This window comes from Rana temporaria, chromosome 2 (assembly GCF_905171775.1).
Source record: "Rana temporaria chromosome 2, aRanTem1.1, whole genome shotgun sequence".
Taxonomy (NCBI): Eukaryota; Metazoa; Chordata; class Amphibia; order Anura; family Ranidae; genus Rana; species Rana temporaria.
Window position 1 is genome coordinate 115208923 of NC_053490.1, and position 14196 is coordinate 115223118.

Genomic DNA, 14196 nt, shown 5'->3' on the forward strand with positions numbered 1-14196 from the left:
CTTCTGACTTTTAATATTTTTTTTTCAGCGGACATCCGCTTTAATGGGGACCAATTACCGTATATTCCTTAAAGTACTTTACAGATACGCTACAGATGCCACCTAGTGAAATTTTTAGATATAACCAAATTGCATCTTTTGTCAGATCTAAACTTAATATCGTAGTTGGGCCCCTTACACTCACATATTTTTAACTATCTTGCCAAGCAAGGGGCCTTTTGAAGGGATGGGTATCTGCGGTGTATGCCTCCCTCACTGTTTCAAATTCAAAGCTTCCTTATATGAATCACTGGGAAGGGGATATGAATCTTACCCTTTGATTTTACTGAGTGGCAAGACATTTCTTATGCTTTATCTAAAGTTTCCATGAATACAATCCTAATTGAAGCTAATTATAAGACATGTCTACCCTAGTACTTAGGTACTGGGTGGCTAAAATACATCCATCCACATTATCTGATCTTTTTCAATAAAAAATATTAAAATATACAAATTCCTTTGAGAAAAATTTCCCATCCCTATCCTTCGAATTTTCTCACCACATCAGTTGAAAACAAATGTCAATTATTTAGAACATTGAACAAACATTCTAAAAACAAACATTTTTGAACAAATTTCTACTCCTGAATGGCCAAGTTTAAGCCAATCGGATTTTGTTCGTTTTCCAAAATAATTGACCCTTGTTGGACAACCAGTGGATCATCTGCTGTTGTAGAAATACATGTCTCATACATTGTTACACAGATTAACTGCTTTTCAGACATAGGAAAATCACAAGAGGAATACATGAACAGCCATGGCCATATAGTCATTACTTGCCACGTACATTCTAATAAAGTTGTATTTTATGAAGAGCTTGAGACCTGCTTGTGATCTTTGCTCTATGAAAATCTCAATATCTGGAGACAATTGTCATTTGCCTAGATGCCTTGACAGGGATATTATTAGAAGTTGTTTATCTGATCTCAATATTGTAACATATATCACATACACTAATGCCCCGTACACATGATCCGAATATCGTACAACTTTTTTCGCTTAATAGTCGCAAGTAGAAATTAGATTATTAAAGTCACGAAAAAGTGATGTCATGTGTTGTAATGTATTTGTATTGTATTTTCGGATGACCACTGTACTGACTAAACAAAAATCGTATGGTCCGATAAAATAATATCGAATGAACTGTCGTCATGATCAGCCCTCGAAAGCTCTGTACTAACGATCCGATTATCGTACGATTTTTCCTCGGACGACATTTTACGTACGATATTCAGATCGTGTTTATGGGCCATTACACAGTGACACAAACCTACACACACTAAAGCCAGTTTGAGTGGAAGTTCAAACGGAACTAAAGCTTCCTATTCTTCTCATCAAAGGAAGCTGCCATCTTGGCCTCTGTTTGATCTGCAACTGCCATGGTGCTGCATTTGTGATCAGTTATGGCACCACCCATTTGATAGTTTGACAGTTTGGTTATGAGCCCAAGCAAATGTACTGTATATACTCGAGTATAAGCTGAGTTTTGCAGCACATTTTTTTGTGCTGAAAATGCCCCCCTCAGCTTATACTCGAGTCACCTTTTTGCGCCTGATATCCCGGATTTGGGGACCCGGTACCGGCCAGCCGTAAGTCCCCTGAACCCCAAACTTGGCACACATGTAGCCCCACAAGTGTGCAAAGTTTGTTCCTGAGGACGCAATATACTTTGCGAAACGCGTAGAGGCTGCTGATACCTACGGAACCACGCGCTGATCGTGAGATAGACGCAGGGGGAACTCGAGAGGAATGGCTCTTACCTTTCAATTGTTTTGCATACACTGGCTGGAGAAGCTTGGTGCCGGCATACGGGCACAACCAAATGTGAGTGTAATACCTATTTGTTTTTAAGCAACCAATACATTTATTTTACGTACTACACCATGAGGGGCACTCCTCTTTTTTTATGAGCTATTATAGGAGGGAAAGAGACCACACTAGTACATCCAAGGTATCTGGTAATTGGTGAAAAGATGTGTAAGAGGAGTGTTTATCCTGGGAATGAACCAAAGGCATTTATTGAATGAGATCTGGTGAGTGGCCATTTTAAGCGGTGACGGGAATATCACAGAAGTGGTGACATTTCGTTGTGTTATAACACCTCATGGGAGAAGCATTTATACAAGCACCAGATTATTATTTTGGGACTTTAATGAGCAGAGGACCAATTTAGGAATCCTCTATCTAATTGTCACATATATATATTTTTTCCACTATATTCTTTTTTTTTTTATACATATAGATCTCTATTATAATACTTGTTTGTTTTTTGAGGCAGTGATCCTTTGTATTTGACATAGGGGCACTTATATTCTATATGAGCACTATTTTATAAGCGGATATATGCAAGTTTTTCTTGTGGTTTTGTGTTTTCCTGTGTTTTTACAATTTTTCTGAGAAGAGCATTTGTATATAAGCACTGGGCACATATATATACACATTTATAGTTATTTGGTCTATTATCAAATGGAGGTGATATGTATTGGGGGCTAATAAATAAAATCATTGCCTAGAAGTAGGTGGCGATAGATGAGCCACCAGGGGAGCGCAATCCACATACCACACCTTGTTGTCTGGGGGACCTACGTTTTTTTTTTTTCAAAGCCGGGCACCCCTTCCATAGACTACCATGTTAAACGTCAGTCTAGTCATTGGCACAGTGAGGCATGGGCACAGTAAGGCATGGACACAGTGAGGCTTGCACATGGACACAGTGAGGCATGCAGATGGACACCCTAGGCTTATACTCGAGTCAATATGTTTTCCCAGTTTTTTAGTGGTAAAATTGGGTGCCTCGGCTTATATTCGGGTCGGCTTATACTCGAGTATATACGATAACTGTTTTATGAAACTGTTAAATCGATAGGTTTAGTTCCATTTTAGGAGACAGATGGCTTTTTTTGAACAATAAGTGACGAACCCCTCTTCCTTTTTTCTTTTTTTTTTCCCAAACATTTTTTAATTGTTACTAGATATTAGATAGTATAAATCATGACAGAAACAAACATCTCAGATTTGGTCCATAAAAATGTGTACAAATGGACCACAAGTTATCCAAAAATGGGTACACAATATGCAAAACGGTAAGTAACAACAGCCAGATTCAAAATGACATGCACGGACCATCTGATTCCCACCTAATCCAGTAATAATTTTTTTTTCAAATAAAAGAAAGTTTAGATGTATGCTGAAACCCAGAAGAATAATACAACTTATTTAACAGAAATCGCACATAAAAAACTGTTTTGTAGAGGAAAAAAACACATCAGTCCCTCAGAGTGTACAAGATCCCCCAGTCCAATTGCCCAACCAATAATCCATATTCCCTCCATGACTACATCCCTTGTTCACCTACTGTAAACCTCAGATTCATCCTCCAGAGTTTCTGTAGAATCTATCCAGCGGAACCACACCTTCCTACATTTTTTGGAGACCCACGGGCCTCATGCCATTCTGTAAAGTGCAATAACCATTTTATTTTAGTTGAGGTTTCTCCATAAAATGCATCTTCTAGCAATAAGTTTACGAGCATAGAAAAAGAGAAATCAAAGAAATTATTTTGTAGCCACATTCAAATCCTCATTCTCAATAGCTCCCAATAGGCCTAAAAGGGGGTTACATATATTTGGAAAGCTAAAAGTATTGACTATAAACTCTGTAATTTAGGACCAGAGACGCCGCACTATAAAACATTTCCACACCATGTGAAAGGTTTCCTCACCCAATTGACATTCATGACACAGTGTGCCTCTTATGCCTAATGGAAAAGACGTGCAGGTCTGATGTATGTATCTCAATTGAATCATCCTATCAGTTGAGGCAATAACTGTGGATACATGGAAAGCACCTTACTCCAATGTTCATCTGATCGCTACAGTGCAATGGCAGATCAAGAAGCCCTAGCCTTCTCAACCAGATCAGAATTACCAGGATCCAATACCATATAATACTTAGAGACCATTTTAACATGATCTGGATCCAACAAAGCAGCTTCCAGTTTTGAGTTTTTTTAGCTGTACAGCCCCCCCCCCCCCAACTGAGCTATTGCAGCGTGGTGTAGCTGTATATATTTAAAAAGCCAGGTTCTAGGACTCCCAAAATGAAACTCCCCTTCTAAGTATAACTGATGAGCGTATTTTATCCCTAAATGGGCTCTTACAGCTCCTCCTTCCAATTTTTATACAGCTCTCCGGAAGATGGATTAAATCAAAGGGGGTTATTAAGAGACCTATACAGGGGCACATCACCAGAATGAGTGACCTTGATCAATTACCAATGGATGCATTCTAGAAGTAGGCAGTATAGTGACAGATTGCATTGGATAATCCCATATCTATGGCATTTATGCCGAGTGCCTTAATTTCTCAATATATAGAACATGCACCATGATGATTTCTGGGCAGGGAATCATGTTAAGTTCTTGCTTTCCAAACCGATAGGAAGGTTCAAGACGTTGTTTTGTCTAGTGCTGTACTTCATGGCAGCTGTTATCTGGGATCACCAGTGCCCTGTCCTTGAACAGATAATGTTTCCCTGCAGGCTAGTACTAGAATAAGAAAGTGACCTACACATTTTCACTATCACTAAATGTGCATAAAATAGAAATATATATTTTAGTTTTTATGTAAGTATATGAATAAAATAGATGAAAAATTTAAGCAGGTCATCTTGTAGTGATTCAGATTCTTTTGTCACTTCTGGGGCAGGAGGTTTGCTAAAGGGGGAGTAATTTGTTTAAATTGGTAGCTAAATGTCTACATGTACTGTGGAGATGTGACCCTGTGTCACAGGTGCATGTGAGCAATGTATACCTGATTTTGGCAGGAATACTGATTTCACACCTGTGGGCTGGGTTTATATTGCACTCAGGAAGACAGTTCAGGCCTCACACTTGGGACAGCTCCACCCTACAGGCGGGTGGCCTGGTGTAGGAGCCGGGAGGGCTTTCAGGTGGAGACGGCTCCACGAGAGAGAGAGACAGGCGGTCTCTGGGAGTCTAAGGCTGCAGGTAACAGTCTGAGCGACTAAGCAGCATGACGCTGAGCAAGTAACCTCAAGGAGGGAGTTTGACTAACAGTGAGTGAGCCAGGAGGCTGAAAATGTCTTTTATACAATGATGGTGAAACCCCCTGCGAGGAAAGATTTTTCCGTGAAGTTTAATTTAAATAAAATTGGGCTGCTACACTCTTAAAAATACAGTCTGGACTGACCGGTTTTCCTTTAAAACGCATACACCACTAGAGCTTAATCACCCTGCATTGTTACAGTGCGTATATATGTGTATATCTTCATTAGTTAGTGTTCTGTTTTTCTAGTCTGTCTTTGTTTCACCCAAAGTCAGAAAAAAGGGCAATGACTAATATTTTAAAGTGGAAATAAAATGGAAAACTAGGTTTGTTTATAAACATTCATCATACATTGCGAGTTACATATCTTCCTTTTTCTTTTTGCATGTACTTTTTTTAGAATTTCAATTTTCTTAAAGTTGGTGTAGTCTAGTGGTTTGCAGTGGCTCAAGCTTAAAGTGACTCAAAAACTCAAAAGGCCAACATCTACTTTAGCAGATGTATTGTATCCATTGCACTCCTTACAGGCTCACCCACATGTAGTGTGCTGAAGTGAGTTGCTGGATAGCACCACAATAAGGGGCATATTTGCCTTGAGGCAAATAAGGCGTTTTCCTGGAGCGGCATTTTTTAGGGGGCCGGCGTCTGTACCGGGGTGTGCCAGGGTGATATCGTTTATTGAAGCTGGCAGTCGGCTAGATTGTAATAGCAATTGGAGTGTCTTGCTAGCCGCTCGATTGTTATTACAAGCAGTGGGAGGAGACATTCCCCCTTCCTGCCACCTTCCACAGCTCCCCTGCCACCCCGGGAGACCTGAGCGACCAGCCGGGATCAGCTTTGCTCAGCTGTTTGTAAAAGTAAACCGAAAATGATGACATATGTCCAATTTACTCCGGAACCATCTGCGTCAGTTTTAAAAAATCTAAAGCATTAAAGCGGAGGTCCACACAAAAAGTGAACCACCGCTTTATGGAACCCTCCCCCCCTCCGTTGTCACATTTGCCACCTTTCAGGGGGGAGGGGGTGTAGATACCTGTATAATACAGGTATTTGCACCCACATCCAGGAATATACTCAAGGGGAGTCATGCCCCTTCGCGGCACCCCACACACTGGTCCCAGGAGACAGCGGGGACCAGTGAGGGCGCGCATGCGCAGTAGGGAACCAGGCAGTGAAGCGGCAGCGATTCACTTCCTGATTCCCTCACAGAGGATGGCGGCGGGGCAGACGAGAGATGAGCGATTGCTCACCCTGGGCTGCCAACATCGCGGGCGCGCTGGACAGGTTAGTGTCCATTTTTTAAAAGTAAAGTATTTGTAGCTGCTGGCTTTTAAAAAAGAAATTAGGTGGACCTCCACTTTAAAAAACACTGATCTTGATGTTTTGAATGCTTTTAAGTGCAGAGCCCAGACCCCAGATCTCTCTATAAAGAGTACCTGTCACTGCCTATTACTGTCACAAGGATGTTTACATTCCTTGTGACAGCAATAAAAGTGATTAAAAAAAATTAAAGCAACTGTGTAAAAATAAAACATTAATTAATGCCCCCATTCTCCTGTGCTCGCATGTGTCCGCCCCGCACAAACGTGAACAGCAATTGTCCCACACATGTGAGGTATCACTGCAAATGTCAGATTATGGGCAGTAATTCTAGCACTAGACCTCACCTGTAAATCTAAAGTGGTAACCTGTAAAGCTTTTTAAAGTGTTACCTTTGGATAGTAAACTTTATGCCATTTATCGCCATTGCATGGGTGTGTGCAATTTTAAAGAGGTTGGGATGGGATGCATACAATTTTTTTCTTCTTTCTTTTGAGTTAGTGTTTCCTATTGCATTTCACCAGAACCCGCTAAATCTTAACTGCACGTCTACCAAATGTTATGATAGATAAAGCACAGATTTAATTGTGTAGTTCACTAGTTATATACAGTATCTTTTGCTTAAATTGGAACTATAGGCATAATTTTTTTTTTTTTCATTTTGGATAACCCATTTTGGAGATTTTCCTTCACTTCCTGTCATATAGCCAAGCGGTAAGTCAGAGGAACTTTTTGCAAATTAAGGGAATCCTTTGGGGACCCCAAAGTTACCAGAACTAGTGTCACCATTGGAAAATTTCCCATCCTTTTTTTTTTTTTTTATCCCTCGTTTACATTGTAGCAACTTGTCATGCTACTTATCAAATCGCATGACAAGTTGCATCTTATTACCGGCAATCGCACTGCTCAAATGCATCGCCAACTTTGCAGTGCTGTATCGATTTTTAAAAAGTAGTTCCTGCACTACTTTTGGTGATTTCAGGTGTGACTTGCATAGACATCTGTGCATCAAGCCGCACAGATATCTTCCCTTCTGAGCCTTATTTAGACCCCAACGTACACAAAAGACCATTTTCATTGTGGGTTTGATCAAAAGTGGGTTGTGGGTATTTTTAAAAGCATAAATATTATGAGCAAATTTTAGAAAAAAGGTGTTTGGTGCCCTAGCAGTCTTGTGTGTTCTAATGCCTGTGGTGCATTTTGTTTGTTTCTGCTACATGAATGTTCTGGGGCCTTTTGATATGCTTAGAGATTTGGGAACCATGTTCCCATATAATATGATGCAGTAAGCCATGTTCAGCCAGATAAAATGACAAGTGCTCCATAAAAGATTTATTATTAATCTGAACTTTTTAGACAAGTGATAAACTGTTCAAAACCTTTTGTTTGGTTTCTTGCATTTGTTAGTAATTTAATAAAGCTATTTGTACACTAGCTTAAAGACACATGTATTGTAAGCCAGTCCATGGGACCCACTGCTACAGACACAGATTCTATGTTTGATACAAATAGAAAAAATAAATCTCTTCTTTTTCTGAAGAAGCTTTTCATTGGACAGATATTTTCCCCACCAAAATACCAAGCCTAACACCACATTCAATAATTTCCACTTTTGACCCTACTGTCACAGAGGAAGCTGTTAAGCTTTTTTCTGACACCCACCTACGGCCTGGACCCCATTCCCCGACAACTACTTCACTCATATCTGCTGTATTTTACACTCTGTAATTTCATTGATCCCGGTTACCTCCAAATGTCTAGAATGCCTAGTCTACAATTGTCTTAGCTGCTACCCCACTGAAAACAACCTTCTCGTCCCCTTTAATCTGTCTTTCATTTGTGAAACCCCACAGAAACTGCCCTCCTATAACTTACTAACGACTTGCTAACTGCTAAAACCAATGGCTACTATTCCATACTTGCACTATTAGAGCTTTCTGCTGCCTTTGACACTGTTAACTACCCACTCTTTGAGAAAAAAATAATAATAATAAATCCTACTCCCATGCTCTCATAGACTCTTAGCTAGTTCCCCCCCCTACTTATCTAGGTGCTTATTAAGTGCCACCTACAACTCTATCTCTTTCTCTCCTCTTGCTCCTTCAATGCAATTCCCCCAAGACTCTGTTGATATCTACACCTCCTCCCTTGGTCTGTTGATGGCTTCCACCGCCATCTATATGTTGACAACACCCAAATCTATCTCTACTCCTCAGCTCACCTTTTCAGTCTTCTTTGCACAACTAACACTAACCGATTGACATATTAATGTAAATGTAACCGCTTTGTCAAATATAGTCTTTCAAAAACTGAACTCCTAATATTTCCTCCTCCAGTTTCCATCCAGACTTTTCTATAAAGTCCCCTCATGTCAAGGTGCTAGATATAATCCTAGACTCTGACCTATCACAGTCCAATCTGTACCGCTGTAACCTTTTGTAAACATTTCCAAATATGCTCCTTTCAATGACGCCACCAAGCTACTAACTCCCTGCCTCGTTATCTCTTGCTTTGACGATTGCAACACTCTCCTGTTTGACCTGCCATTGCACGGGTTATCCTCCCTTCACTATATCATGAATGCTGCTGCCATACTTCTCCACCTCACAAGTCAATGTCTTCCACCTATCTCTGACAATCCCTTCACTGGTTTCCTCTCGCCCAACAAATAAATAAAATTTACTTGCAACCAAAAAGACATCCACAACTCTGCCTCAGGCTACAACCCCATCAAAATATCATCCAAACTGTCCTTGTCACTTATCCCAAGACCACCTGCTTTGTAGCTCCTCGTCATATACTTGGCTCCAGGATTTCTCTAGAGAATTTCTTATCCTCTGGAGCTCCCTATCCAGTTTCCTCTCTATCTCTTCTTTTAGGCGATCTCTGAAATCTCATCTTATTAGGGAAGTCTTTCCCACCATCCCCTAAAAACTGTACTTTTACTTTCTCCATCAGCATCTCTCACAGTTATTCCCTTTTATATCACTTGCTCCTTTCTTTTAGAAAGTAAGCTCTCACAAGCAGGGCCCATTTGCCCCTCTTGTATTGAATTGTATTGTAACCAATGCCTCCCTTTTATTTTGTAAAGCGCTACTGAACCTGTTGAAGCTATATATAACGCATGTAAAAATATTAATTTGGAGCAGATAATGGTATATGCATGAAAGACCAATCTTATTGATTACCAAAATGTAATATTGATTATATAATATAAATTAAATTAAATTAAATAATATAAACATGCACTTTAATCATTCTGGAAATAATAGAATTAATTCTTATTATATTTATCACCAGGAATGAATGCAGCTGTACGAGCAGTGGTGAGAGTGGGCATCTACACTGGTGCCAAAGTGTACTTTGTACATGAGGTGTGTATGCTAGTGTCGTGGGAACAGTGTGTATAGTTTTTTTAATAATGTTTGTACACTGGAAGCTTCAAAGTACAGTTGTTCAAATTTTTTTCAGGGTTATCAAGGACTGGTCGATGGAGGTGACAACATTCGGGAAGCCACCTGGGAAAGTGTGTCAATGATGCTGCAGTTGGTAAGTTAGTGAATACTTGAAATTTCTGCAATGAAATGACAGGCAGGCTATTAAGAATTTTTTATATCGAAATAAAAACGAATATTTAAAGCAGTTATGTAGATATGGGGCTATGGAGATAGCAATACAACTGTATGTCATTCAGTGTGACTTCCGTTTAGCTGTTCGCATCTTTTTAACTGGTACAGTGATCCTGATTTATGTAAACAAGAAAAAAAGTTGGATTCTCGCCTTCTAGCATCAAATCTAGTATTTTTTTTTTTTTATTGAAAAGTAAAATTTGAAGGGTTGTAGTACAGTAGTTGACAGCGCCCGGCCCCTGATCTCCTTCATGCAGGGTGTCGTACGCACTGAGTTCTATTGGGGGGGGGGGGTTGTGAAGCATGTGATAAGAGCTTGAGCCTCTAATTGGCTTCATAAAGGGTGAGCTCAGGGCGCAGAGCACTGCTCCCTGAGCCCACCCACTTGTGACAATAGCAAATCAACATTCGCTATTGTCTTCCTGCTTCTCCTCCCAGCCAATCAGAACAGGAAGTGGGTCATGAGACCAGATTGTCTGGAAGAAGAAGCAACCGGATTGGCCGGGAGGAGAAGTCATGGAAGCTGCCCTGGACCTGGATGGGGTACGTGCGGGGGCTTCTGAGTGGGCGGGCCACCCCCTTAAAAAAAAAATGGAGCGTTAGCTGCCGCCACTGGTAGGTAATGAAACAAAGTAGTGGTAAAGTGAAATGCATAATTAGTTTCTCTTCTCCACTCGGAGTTCCGGCTATAGGGGTTATTTATGAAAGGCATATCCACTTTTCACTACAAGAGCAAAGTGCATTGAAATTGCACTGAAAGTGCACTTGGAAGTGCAGTCGCTGTAGATCCAAAGGGGACATGCAAGGAAATAAAAAACAGCATTTTAGCTTCCTTATAATTGGATAATAAAATCAGCAGAGCTTCCCCTCATTTCACATCTACCCCTCAGATTTACAGCGACTGCACTTCCAAGTGCATTTTCGGTGCAATTTTAAGTGCACTTTGCACTTGTAGTTTGCACTTGTAGTGCAAAGTGGATTTGCCTTTCGTAAATAACCCCCTATGTATTACAAAATTTTCTTTCTACATTATGTTTTTTTGTGTTATCTCTTGACATTCATGACATTGAAGGTTAAACCAGTGACAGCAATCAATGCAGAAGTATAGCTATAGCAGACCATATGACTTATGCCACGTACACATGATTGGAAATTCCGACAAGAAAAGTCTGATGTCAGCTTTTGGTCGGAAATTCCAACCGTGTGTATGCTCCATCTGACTTTTGCTGTCGGAATTTCCGCCAACAAGATTGAGAGCAGGTTCTCTATTTTTCAGATGGAAAAAGTTCCTATCGGAAAAAACGCTCGTCTGTATACAATTCTGACACGCAAAAAAAACACGCATGCTCAGAATCAAGCAGAAGAGCCAAACTGCCTATTAAACTTCATTGATCTCGGCTCGTCTTGTACGTCACCGGGTTCATGGAATTTCCGTGTGTGACCGTGTGTATGCAACACAAGTTTGAGCCAACATTCCCTCAGAAAAAATCCACGGTTTTCTTGTTGGAATTTCCGACAGTGTGTACGCGGCATAAGAGACTCAACAGCAAATGGTGCCCAGAACGGTCCGGCTGCATAATTAATCCAAGCAACATAATATATAAGGACCCTGTGCTTGTAGTCAGTGCCGATTCTGACCTCCCTGGAAAATGACATGTCACATTAAAGTTGAGAAGCGGCGGGGGGGGGTTGGCGCTGTCGACAGTGACATGTCACATTGAAGATTAAAGTTGAGAAGCAGGGTGGAGGGGGCGTTACATCTTACATTAAAGTGAGAAGCGGGGGGTGCTGACTTCTTACCTCTTTTCCCATGCAGCCAGCGAGTTGAGAAGCGGGGTGAGGGGCCAGGAATTACTTCTCACCAGGCAGGGCCTCTAGTAATTTGGGGGGCCCTAAGCGGCTTGCATAGTGAGCCTATAGGGCGGATCGGCCTTGCTTGTAGTCTTTAGCAAAGAACGCTCAGTTTTTAGACCATCACCATGTTTGCATACTTACTTCTCCTATGCCTAGAACCTCTGCTCCAAAGACCAACACTTTTTGAGCCCAAAGATGTGCTGAATCGTACTTATTTGCAGACAGTGTCACTTGGAAAATGAGTGTGAAAAAAAATGATTTGTATATGTAGTTTTTAAAACCTGTGAGAATAATAAAACAATCTTCTTATTACCATTAGGGATGAGCTTTATGTTAGGGACGAACATGAGTTCGACTCGAACATTGGCCGTTCGCCCATTCGCCGAATAGTGAACAATTTGGGGTGTTCGCGGCAAATTCGAAAACCGCAGACCGCATTTAAAAGTCTATGGGAGAAATCAAAAGTGATCATTTTAAAGGTTTATATGCAAATTATTGTCAAAAAAAGTGTTTGGGGACCTGGGTCCTGCCCCAGGGGACATGCATCAATGCAAAAAAATTGTTTTAAAAACGGAAGTTTTTTCGGGAGCAGTGATTTTAATGCTTAAAGTGAAACAATAAAAGTGAAATATTCCTTTATATTTCGTACCTAGGGGGGGGGGGTGTCTATAGTATGCCTGTAAAGTAGCTTATGTTTCTCGTGTTTATAACAGTCTCTGCAAAAAATGACATTTCTAAAGGAAAAAAGTAATTTAAAACTACTCGCAGCTATAATGAATTGTCAGGTCCTGGCAATACAGATAAAAGTCATTGAAAAAAAACGCATGTGTTCCCCCCCTTAGTCCATTACAAGGCCCTTTGGGTGTGATATGAATATTAAGGGGAGCCCCGAGCCAAGATTAAAAAAAATGCATGTGAGGTTTCCCACAAAAATCCATACCAGACCCTTATCCGAGCATGCATCCTGGCAGGCCGCAGGAAAAGAGGGGGTAGGAGAGAGTGCCCCCCTCCTGAACCATACCAGGCCACATGCCCTCAACATGGGTAGGATGTCCCCATGTTGAAGGCCACCACAACCCTTGCCCGGTGGTTGCTGGGGTCTGCGGGGCAGGTGGCTTATCGGAATCTGAAAGCCCCCTTTAAAAAAGGGGGCCTCCAGATCCCACCCCCCCATGGGAATTGGTAAGGGGTACATTGTACCCCTACCATTTCACAAAAAAAGTGAGGAAAAAAACACACACACACAGCTTGGGACAAGTCGTTTAATAAAAAATCCAAAAAAAAACAGCACTGTAATCCTACTATGAGTCCGACCTGCCGCTATTGCTAATTTTCAGTTAGCAACCACCAATTGAGACATTGGCGTACACTTGGAGTCATACGCATTGGACAATGCAAATCCTGGCTTCTCCTGCTCCAGGCAGACAGGATACTGTTTTGCAACAGTCTTGAATGGAACTGAGCATAGGGAATTGCTTCAAATTAAGCTACCATATTCTCTAACAATCTCATACAGAGACAGACGGGAGACTCTTTCCTTGTCCTGATCATGTGAACCAGATTTCTTATTGTGCAGACCTTTGCCTGGGGTAAAAACACCTTCTTGTGGGCTGTGTCTACCACCAGATCCAAGTATTGCAGCTTTTTTACTGGCCGCAAGGATGATTTTTCTAGGTTGGTAATCCAACCCAGATGCTCCAGATACCTGACCATACAGGCTACACTCAGATACAGTCCTTTTATGGACTGAACTATCAGTAATAGGTCTTCTAGGTATGCCCTTAACACTATACCCTGGGCTCTTAGGCCGGGTACACACGGACAAACATGTATGGTGAAAGCGGTCCGTCGGTCCGTTTTCACCATACATGTCTGCCAGAGGGCTTCTGTACGATGGTTGTACACACCATCGTACAGAAGTCCGCGCGTAAACAATACGCGGGGCGTGTCCGCGGTGTCGCCGCGTCGATGACGCGGTGTCGCCGCGACAATGACGCGGCGACGTGGGCGGCCCGCCTTTAAAATGCTTCCACGCATGCGTCGAAGTCATTCGACGCATGCGAGGGACGGCGGGCGCCTGGACATGTACGGTAGGTCTGTACTGACGACCGTACATGTCCGAGCGGGCTGAATTCCAGCGGGCTGTTTTAAAACAAGTCCAGGAATATTTGCCCGCTGGGAAAAGGCCCGGCGGGCAAATGTTTGCTGGAATTCGGCCCGCTCGCGCCCACACACGACCAAACATGTCTGCTGAAACTGGCCTGCGGGCCAGTTTCAGCAGACATGTT

General features: G+C 41.6%; 1 protein-coding gene across 2 annotated transcripts in view; it reads left to right on the top strand.

Moving 5' to 3' along the window:
- Positions 1-14196, top strand: part of LOC120929398 (ATP-dependent 6-phosphofructokinase, muscle type) — a 150017-nt gene that overhangs the window by 33587 nt on the left and 102234 nt on the right. For both annotated transcript variants that reach the window (XM_040340800.1, XM_040340801.1), the window contains exons 4-5: positions 9726-9799; positions 9897-9974. In XM_040340800.1, coding sequence (XP_040196734.1) covers positions 9726-9799; positions 9897-9974 — 152 coding nt within the window. The remainder of the gene's footprint in view (positions 1-9725; positions 9800-9896; positions 9975-14196) is intronic.